The sequence below is a fragment of the Thalia democratica genome, chromosome 5 (genome assembly GCF_965202585.1).
Source record: "Thalia democratica chromosome 5, ktThaDemo2.hap1.1, whole genome shotgun sequence".
NCBI lineage: Eukaryota > Metazoa > Chordata > Thaliacea > Salpida > Salpidae > Thalia > Thalia democratica.
In genome coordinates, this window is record NC_139169.1 from 59,806,367 (window position 1) to 59,817,168 (window position 10,802).

The 10,802-nt window shown below is 24.8% G+C and overlaps 1 protein-coding gene across 2 annotated transcripts; it reads right to left on the bottom strand.

The window, feature by feature from the left end:
• Window positions 1-1,370: 1,370 nt before the first annotated feature.
• Window positions 1,371-7,100, bottom strand: LOC145836187 (membrane progestin receptor beta-like). Of its 2 annotated transcripts, XM_082944003.1 has the most exons (9): window positions 6,977-7,100; window positions 6,502-6,644; window positions 5,790-5,895; window positions 5,130-5,227; window positions 4,659-4,775; window positions 3,726-3,899; window positions 2,913-3,046; window positions 2,442-2,557; window positions 1,371-1,988 (listed from the first exon to the last, which is right to left on the bottom strand). In XM_082944003.1, the coding sequence occupies exons 1-9, from the start codon at window positions 6,986-6,988 to the stop codon at window positions 1,851-1,853; spliced, it is 1,038 nt and encodes a 345-aa protein (XP_082800129.1). In that variant the 5' UTR covers window positions 6,989-7,100; the 3' UTR covers window positions 1,371-1,850. The 2 variants fall into 2 exon arrangements, with proteins under 2 accessions (XP_082800129.1, XP_082800130.1); XM_082944004.1 differs by lacking the exon at window positions 6,977-7,100 and having other exon boundaries at window positions 6,502-6,688.
• Window positions 7,101-10,802: the final 3,702 nt, after the last annotated feature.

Here is a 10,802-nt window from a genome sequence, read left to right on the forward strand (position 1 = left end):
TCTGTTTAATAATTGTTTAATACTTCCCAAAAATGTTTTTATTTTATTTCACAAAAATCATAAATAAATACGACACTAAACTTTTATATTTAAATACTAAAAACATTAAAAAAACAGTTTTTATTTGAAAACGCTAGTACCAGTTTAAACTTTTTTTTTATTTTAAAACAAACATCATTTTTATAAAATTTTTTGTTCTTTTGTTTGAAACTTTAAGCACTAGTTACAAAGCCTCACTAGAATAAATCATCAGCAAAACTTAAAAGTTAGTATACCACAATTAATTGTAAAGGAAATAGTTGTAAATGCACGACTCATTGTTTATAGCTTATATATGAAAATTATTCGTTTTCAAACTAACATAAACTTAATTTACAAACTTTCAAACAAAACCGACAGGTTTATTAATACATTTGGAACAAAAATACCAACCTAAGTGTTTAGTTAATGAAACATTTTTTTAATAAATAAAAATAGCAAAACGTGTTTTTATTTCGGTTAATATCATTTGTTCACAACTTTTACAAGAAGCAACCAATAAAAAAAGTTTCTATTCATCAATTAGTAAATATTTGAGATAATAACTTTTGAAAAATATAACGAAATTAAACATAAACATATGGATTTTAATATATGTGGTTGCAAGTTATAAAACATAAGATGAATACATATATAAATAAATAAAAACAATGTACAATTAGAATAATAAAAAATAACACCGATTTCAGCAAATAAATAGCATTTAGAAACTAAAGAAGGATATAAAACTTAAAATAAACGTTTAAAGTAAGTGCTCGCAAAAAATTAAAGAAAAAAAATCAAAAATAAACTAGTTAGGTGTAAAAAAGCATTTGTTTAGTTTAGAAGAGTTAATGTGTATAAAAATTTGAACGTATGTTTTGATAAAACTTGTATTGTTTATTTCTTCAGTTAACTAAATTAAGATGTTTTAAACTTTTAATACTTCCTTAGATGCGTATAACTAAACTGGTCAATTTTAACTTCACAAGGAAGTTTAACAGGTTCGCAACTTCTATACATTTAGTTTGAAAAATACTAGATTTTTTATAAAATGTAAACCAATATAAAACTTTGATACAAAAGTTAAGTATAAGTTCTTATCAAAACTGTTCATTTTTATTTATTGCACTGAGAATATATACGACTTAGAAATTAATGCAATTATGACATTACATAAAAAAGTTTACATAGCAATATCTGGATATTTTTTATTCACAACTATAATATTAAATGGTAAGCTAGTAAAAAATACAATAAAGTATGACAAACTTGGTCTATAAAGCAATAGTAGTTCAAATATAATTTAGTCAAACTAAAACTTCTATGCTTTAAAAAATAATATATAGTTGATGAAATGAAGCAGCAGTACAATTTTTTTACTTTTGATGATTGAAAAAACGAAACAAAAACTGAAGATATTTTTAGTACTTATAAATTTTATACTCCTTTACGTACAGAATACTGGTAAATTTTTGACATTTTTTATTAAGCTAGACTTTGTCATGGTTGAACAAAAAGTAAATGGTTTTGTATGCGACTTTCAAAGGTAAAATATAAAACAATCAGGCGGGCGGTTGAAAAAATAAATAGCTTATTTATGTTTGACTTCAAAAACAAAATATTTGGATTTATTTTTGATTTTTGACTCACAGTACAATAAAGAGAGGTGGAAAATTGTTTCACTTAGATTGAAGATTCTATTTATTAATTTCAAGAGCTAAAATTAAAAGTTATTACACATCTCTCAAATAAGCAAACTTTTCAAATATCATTACAAAGATTTAAAAATTGCATATCAAAACTTTAAAAATAACTTAAACTAACTAAATTTATTTATCTTTTTTCAAAAGTTTCTGTCTTCTTTCGTCAATTTGAACTTGAAATGCTGTGTATACTAAGATAAAAACACTGAAGACAGAGTAAAAAATAAAAATTGCGTAAAAACTTGAGATTTCAGGGTAGGACTCCTGAAAAGTTAAACAATTTATCAGTTTAAATTTGATGGTCAATAAAACTGCTGAAAAAGCTTACTATCTTTAAATGTAAGTTTTTTTTTACTATTAAGAAAAATAATAATGAATTAATCTAGTTAAATTCAAATAAATAAATAAATTGTATAAATGTTTTTAGAAACAAAGTTTTGAAAACATTATTTAATCAATTTATTTAAAACCAACAATGACAGTTATAAAAACTTCTGAACAACATGTTTATTTAAAAAAAAAACAAAAGCACAATTGTATAGCTATGCAAATATTAGCGCAACAATATTACAGTAATTTTCTATGCTAGTTTTAATAAAAATGATTGTCCGTTACCTTTGAGCTTATAGAATTGCCTTTTGTAATACAAAAAAGTGAATTTAAGTAAAGTTGTGCATAATGCTAACTCAATTTAATTTTAAACTTTCGTAAACTCACCAGGCTTTTAAGTTTGATCCAGTTTCCACGGGGGCTTGTTATTTCAAAGTATATGGTTTCCATGTCGAGTAACACTGAAGCAGCTATCAGGGTGTGAAAGATCATGTGCGAGTGGCCTGCAATGTATTTGTAAATATCAAAAAATAGCCACATTTTATTAATGACATTGTAGTTTACTTCAAATTAAACAATGAAAACTTCTCAGCTTATTTGCGTATAAGGAGACGAATGGTATTTCATTTTTGCAGATATATATATTCTTTTGAATTTAGTATATTTTTGTTTTACTTTTTCTTTTATTACCAATTTTAATTTACAACACCTTTAAGTTATTTGTTTAAACTTTTTTTACAGAGTTAATTGAAGATTTTTTATAGCTAGGCTATAAAAGTAAAATATTATATTGTTTTTAATAGTCTGGTAAAATTAAAAACACAAATGTTTTATTAATTTCAACTTTAATAAACTCACCAAACACATCAAAGGAGCCGGGTGATAGTTTTTCAGGGTAAGGTAAAGCTAGCAATATAAAACTCACTACTAACAAAGCTTGCCGTATTAAATGCAGGTGGGAATTCAAGCAATTTTCCGACAAGTAGATGAACCTGATAGTGATTAATAATAAGCACTTATAATAATGTGTATCATTCGAAATTTTATTTTTAATTTACATATAAACATGTGTCAGTATTATAACGCGAATGAAGTTTTTAAACAAAATAACTAAAATTTAATATGTCAAGTTTTTAGGTTATATTTTACTAAACACTTACAGCTTTTATTTTAGATGAATTGAAATTTTCCAAAAAATAAAACCGACTTAATCACATAAAATAAAAACGAACTAGTACGATAAACATGTTGAGTTAAAATAAAGATTGTTTCAGTACTTACATAATATAGTTACAAAATAATATTACTAGGATTTAAAAAACATCATTTGTTTTGCTAAAAACCATCTAACAACTAACTTATTAAAAACTTAACATTTGTTAATAAGTTTATTAAAAATTTAAAAATAGGGAAATAAGTAAAAGGATATCAATAAAGACTTTTACAAAGTTATTAAATCTAGAACTAAAAGTTAAAACATTCATTTAAACGTAAATAAATTACAAAACAAATTTTATAGTTTGTAAAATTTATTCAAATGTTTTTAAAGCTACTTCAAATCAATAAAAACTCATTTACATAAATCTTAAATTTTTTTTTTTTTTTCAATGTATGTAGTATAATCAACAACATTTTTATACTTAACAACTTTTTCATATCTATGAAACGAACCGGTGAAAGAATATGAAGCACTGGGAGAGAAACGCGCCAATCAAGCACAAGTACCGCATGGTGAGGTAGACAAGCATCAGGCGAGGTTTGTTTCTGTTCATCTGGTAGAAGGCTGACGAGTACAGGGTCGTGCAGCTTATGGTGGTTATAAAGCAAGGTGCGAGTGTTTGGTATCTGTGTGAGATATTTGTTGTAATTAAACATTGAATAGCAACTTGCGCTCAAATTAATACGTTTAAACATAAAGTTTTTTATCTTTAAATAAGAAAAAAAAAGTATAAATAAATAAAAAAATATGAATGATGGTTAGTTTATTGGTTAACCAAAGAATGAAATATGACTATAAAGTAAAACGTTATAAGCTGTTTATAACTTTCATAAACAACAATAAACGCTAGTGATTGACTATCTGGAAAATATAACAATAACTGTAATGATCGATGGAATGATTTGAATTTACAGTTGTTTAAATATTTACTAAGCAGAAATTTGGAACTTGTACTTGATATTAAAAATATTACAATTTAAACAGATTAAAAGTTGATTATTTATTGTGCAATGTAAAGTATTATTTAATTAAGTTTTTATGCAGCTTTGATGAAGTTTTAATGAAGTTTGAAAACGTTCACAATTATTATCCAGGGACTTAGAACTAATTGGTTTTCAATTTACATCACATTTCCGCTTACTGCATTTTCTTAAATACTTCAAAAGCTAAGGGTTTTATTAGTAAAAATTTATTCAATGTTTAAATTGTTGTTTTTAAATCAATCATCTAAAACAATTCAGCTTTTATAATAATGAGCTTTTCATTTAAATTTTTAAACTTATCTTCAAACCGATAGTTTTTGAAAGTGTTAGTATAGTCTAGTTGTATTATTACTAATTAAACTAATATTTTTTATGAGATCATTTAAATCAAATCAAACAAACCTGACGAAAAAATCTAAATCAGTGTACGTATAAAAATGGCTAAAAAATGATCCGAGAATAAAAGAAGATATTCCACAGTAGTCGCATGTAAAAATAGAACGATGAAATCCACCGGATCTAAAAATAAAAATATATCTACTGCTTTTACAAACATAAAATTGAATATTTTTGATTCCACAACAAGTTAAAATTACAACCAAACTCCTATATACGTTGAACTAATGGTGTATGTCTTCTTTAGTATAAATTATCAATGTTAATTGTCCCTAAGGAACTTTTATTGTTGTTACTAAAAATAAAACTAGACGTTTAGAACGATAAAGTAGATAAAACTATCGGTGACCGATTGTATATACTAAAAACTATTTTTTATTTTTACCGAAATTTTTTTCAAAGCGTAACGTTAAAAATCAATTAGAATTATAAAACAACATAAAATTTAATTTTCATGTGTAGAGTAATTAAAAATACCTGCAATGAAATGTGTGTGCAATTGTGCTGAGTGTGAAAGTAACTAATCCACCGACTGAAACAAGAAGAAGCGGCCAGTTTTCAATCACGTTCACTTCCTAAAATTAAAAGTATTGTTGCATTATTTGTTAAAATTTGTTACCAGAAACAAGTATCAAACTTATATCATATTGATAACGATATTGGTTTAATTAGTATAACTAAACAGAAGCACTTGGAGTTTTAACTTCAAGGTTATAAATTTAAAATATAAGATACTGAAAAAGCAACTTTAACCTTTTTATCAAACGTATTAAAAAAATCAATCTAATAAACAAATAACTATAATTAATAATAGAAAAATAATAATACAATAGAAATAATTTTAGATAATTTTGAGTACTTTTTAAGGACAAAACCTTTATAAATCTTTTTTTATATCATATTTATTTTTAGCTTCATAATGACAATTGATTTCACTAAGTATTATTAAAATTGAACACTATAAGATAAATCTATGAATATTTTTGGTTCAAATCTGAAAAGTTTTCAACATTTTAGAGCAAATTTGAAATAAACATACAAACTCATTTACTTTTCTGACTAGTAAAATATTGTTAAAACAATACTAAATTTTTGAGAACGATTTGTTTACAAGAGAATTGATAATAAATAACTTACACTGTGGAAAGCGAAAATTTTGTATATTACAAGTATAGCCGGCAGTGTGTGAGTCCAAACATTACACAGGTTGTAGTTTAATGTGTAAAAAGTTTTCCAGTAGTAGCTGAAATATTAAATTCGTTTATTACCCAACTAGTTTTTATAACAACATTTTGAAATAAAGCTTTTAAATAGTCAATGAAAGAAACTAAACTAATTACACAAACCATTGAGATGTAAATAAACTTTTTTTACTTTTGGTTTTGAAATGCTATAAAAAATAATACACACACATATTATGAGGCAGTTTTTTTCTTATTATATATGCTAGGAATCTAAAACTCAGTTTTCAGAATAAATCAGTCAATATAAGGTACTTCTTGCTAAAATATATAAATTAGTACTTAGAACTCATAAGGCTGTTATGCTTTAGACAAGGATGTTTTTAGACTGGTATTACCCATTTTCGGCAACAATAACTGACGATAATCAAATTCTAAATATAATCAATAGTTTTCAAGTTGCTAATATAAACAAGTACAGCAAAACACATTAAAAACAAGAATATTAAACTCAAGTTTCTTAAACCGTCCTTTAAATTTGTCAACCATTCTTTGTAATATTTTTTGTTTTTATAATTTATTATATGTATGAAAAACATTAATTATTAATATTTGTTGAAGCGTAATGTTTTCTTACATTTAATAATATCAACAACAAACAGACCAACCTGACCGGCATCTTTGGTATCATGTAGCCGTTCTCGATGTAGGGTTCCGTCTGGCAGGGGTCCAGGCAGCACCTGTTCACTTTGAGCGGGTGACTGAAATCCGAAGGATCCACTTGAACGCCGTTCGCAAGCCTGATGCGTTTCTTCATTGTAAGTTAAGTTTACTGCAACCTTTTTTTACTTGATAGTATCTACTGCTATAACATTGTTATATTTTGGTAACGAATCAGTAAATAATGTTAGAATTATAAACTAGCGCTATAAAATCGTTTAGGTTCTGGGTTATAAAGATTGTTTATCTTAAAGTTTTTGAATCAAATATAAATTTTTGAATCTTAAAAAATATGTTTTTAAATATTCAAACTTGAGACTAAAAAACGACTGATTGTTTTACACTTTCAATAAAAAAACAATTTTTACTATAAACTATCTTAATAAAATACCGTTCACAGTGAAAATTAAAATAAAACATTACCATTAAGAGCATAAGTGAAAACTATCTTCTCAAAAATTTCCAATTTAACACGCTATCCAACGATAAGTGTTATGGCAATTTAAACATTAAATTTCAACATGTCAGGATTAATCACATGTTTTCAACTAAAAAAATTGATGTTTAACAAAACAAAATACAAGTACTTATCGTTGCTTTAATGCGGTTTTAATTTCCGTTTTTCTTTTGATGAACTTGTCAACGCAGCGTTAGTAGAGTTTTTAACTAATTTAAGTTTAATTTAATTTTACAAATTTTAATACGTTTCATTTTTAAAAGATGTTAATGTTTTTAGTAATTCAAACATCAGACTTTATTTTATAATTTTTAATGACTTAATGTTTATTTAAATAAATCTTAAGCTAACAACATTCTAGAAAGTTTTTATTAAAAAATTAAAATTAAACCAGTTATCAAGGCATTTAACTTTTAAAAAAAATTTTGAAATCACTAAAGAAATATTTAAGATTAATTGATATATTTCAAACTGTAGTATTATATCAGTTTCAAAATAAACAGTATTTGAATTTCTCAAAATAAATATTATAACTCTTTACTAAACCAACAGTCAAAATAAAGATAGACATAAAATTTTGGCAAGTTTTATGCAAAAAACATATAAAACTTCAATAAAAAACAAAATAGTTATGAACAATAAATTAAAGAAATTTTAGAAAATTTTGTCCTGCATTCGAAATACATAATTTTTACATTTTTTTCTGAAAGTGTTATAAAAAATGGGTGAAGTGAAAACATAAAAATGCTTCATGTAAAAGATAAAATTAGCTAATGCTTAAATTTAACGATTCTGTATTACTTAAGATACTTCGTAATATCGATTTAAGAACAATTTCTAATGTAATTAAAGGCTGCTATCAGAGAAGTTTTATTTCTTTTTTAACTTGATCTAATTACGATTTTTCTTAAACCTTATAAATAAACTTTTAAGCTGGTGGTATTTTTAAGTAAATAATATAATTACTAACTTGCTTTAAAAAAAATATTGGTTTTTATTATTTAGAAAAAAAAACTTGAACAAAAAACTCTTATTACAGTGTTAAATAAATAAATAAACAACTTTTATAGTTTTTTAAAACTTTTATTTAAAAAAAAAATTGTTTACCACACAATAAGCGGCACTCAATTTAGAGAAAAAAAGGTAACAAAAAACCTTTAATAGTTTTAAAAGCTTTATTTACAGTATTTAAACCAATTTTAATTTAATAATTTCAAGCTTCTGACTCATTAAAAGCATACATTACACTTTAAAAACAACTACTTTTACATACAAAAACTAGGAGTCTACACTACTCTACAGTCACCTCTGGCATATACAAAAAAGTACTAGTGATTTAAATACAAGTTAATAAACCTGTTAGCATTTAAGTGAGAACAAGTACACAATTATTTCTATGCTTAATAATTTATTTAGTGTTTTAGTACAAGTTAGAGCTTTAAGAGCAATACAAAAAATGAGAGGTCAAATAAAATTTAACAAAAAATAATTATAAAAATAAAATAAAAACCAACATATTTTAATTTGCTACGCATTTATAGGTTAAATCAGTTGATAGCAGACAAGCAATTCAAAAGTGATAATTATCTGCAAGTTAAACTGAACAAAAAAAATCAGCACTATAAATAGACATTTTGTAATGTTGAAAATATATCTTAAAAGTAAAACAACACTTGACAACTTAAAATTAGTTTAATCTTTACATGGTTTAATTAAAACTGGCTTTAAAATTAGTTTAAGAGGATTTAAGAAAATAAGAATTTACATATATAAACTTAAGGCTGAACATTTCTCCGTTTGTTATTTCTTGTTTTAAAAATTTCAACTTTTTGTAGAAAGTTTTCTTTGTTGCAACTATTTATCATTTATTTTTTAAAACTACGTTGAAAAACGATAACAAACAATAACTATTTTTCAATGGTTGACCTTTAAACTTTAACCACCAAAATAAAATTTAAAAAAACCGAAAAACTAGCATTATAAAAGTAAAATGTTTGTAAAACTTTAACTGTGTTTGAGCAATTCAAAAGTAAAGTACATATGTATGAATATAAATAAATCTTATTTTTAAAATAGAATTACAAACCACTAAGTGAAATAAGTTTCGTTTAATATGACGTATACAAAACACACCACTTTAAAACACTTGATGCATTTTAAAACTACTTTATCTCAACTTAACCATCTTGTAAACCGATTATTAACTGAAAAAAATTATTCTATTAACTTCTATTTCAACACTAAATAACAAACTTTTCCAATGCACTAAAAAAAAACTGAAACGGTTCATTAAAAGTGCAGCAAAAAACCATGTAAAGTTCATCACACAAGCTGTCTGCCACTTATATCACACACAACTTCATCATAACAGGAGCAGAAACGAAAAGTTATGACGCAACTTTTTCCTCACATTCTCTCAATTTTCGCAACTTCAACAAAAACGCGCACCGCCTTGACTTGACGGTTGGGAGAATTTGAGCCTTTGTGCTTAAGTGAAGTTCTAAATAAATGTTAAAGCGAAAGCGCTTAGCTGCATAATTCATAAAATTAACTGAGAAACCAGCCCATTGCGAAGTCGCTCAATGGTCTTCCACAGCAAGCCTTTCTTTTTGTTTTGGTGAATTATTTAATTGTTTTGGCAAAACAAATAACTGTAAAGTCTTGTCTTGCCTCGCTAGTAAATAATGCATTGACCATTGGAAGTTTCGAATGCAGATGACTGCAAACACCCAGCAAGTTGATTTTTTTTTCTTATAAAATTTTAACAAGCAAAACTTCTGCAGTATGAGTAAATTTAATGTTCAAGAACTAATATCCATACAACTTAATTTATTAGCTTAAAAGTAGTTAAGAGCTTTTAATTTCAAAACAATCAACATGTATTCTAAATGCATCTAATAAAATAACTGTATATAGAACTTGGTTTATCATTTAGCAAGTTTTAATAAAAATCAATTAAAAGCAACTGTTTAATATATAAAACTATATGAACAGCTTATACCTTTTTTAAGTGGTATTAAACTCTTCAACATAATTTAAACTTCTTTAAATAAAAAAAATGTTACATAATTACAGGCAATGCAACTAATTAAACACTTTGAAAACAAAATTTCGTAGTTTTAAAACGTGCCTAATTAAAAATAAAATACACGTTTTGAATGTTTCTAGTCTTCCTTTACATTCTTATCTCCTTTCTCGTTTATCAGACCTGAAAAATTATCGAACATTCATTTTAATGTAAGTTTGTAATTTTAAATTTCAAAAACTATGTTCGAAGTTTTAAAGCAACTAAGTTTGATAATTAAGTTATCCAGCTTTAAGAAATTAACATTGTTTATTTTGCTTAGAAACATAGTTTGCATCAAATGTAAATATATTCAATAAATTTTGCTTTTAAAACTGAAGACTTGTTTATAATGAAATAAAATATTTCTAAAGCATTTTTTACTCAATAAGGTTTTATACTGAAAAAAAAAATTATAAGAAAAAAATTTAACACAAATGTAAAATACTTATTTTATATTATACTCTACAATCTAGTAGAAAAAGTTTTTTTTTAAATTCGAAGACAACACTAGAACTAGCATATGTAGTGTATACACTAGATTCTAGAATTATATAGCTAGAAGTGGTATTTAAGTAGAAAGTTTGTTTTAAAAATGTTTTACAATTGAAATATATGCTCAAGATTATAAAAAAAGAAAGCAATTGAATAACTCATACAAATAAACAAGTTAAATAGCTAATCTATTTGAAAAGGTTATGAAAGACAGTATTAGTACAAACTAAGGA

What these genes read in the sequence shown, in the direction of transcription:
- LOC145836187 (XM_082944003.1), bottom strand. An exon ending in AAATTTTCGCTTTCCACAGT is followed by an intron (nt 5,228 to 5,789) that starts GTAAGTTATTTA and finishes TTTTAATTTTAG; the next exon opens with GAAGTGAACGTGATTGAAAA. An exon ending in CGGCTCCTTTGATGTGTTTG is followed by an intron (nt 2,558 to 2,912) that starts GTGAGTTTATTA and finishes AATACATTGCAG; the next exon opens with GCCACTCGCACATGATCTTT.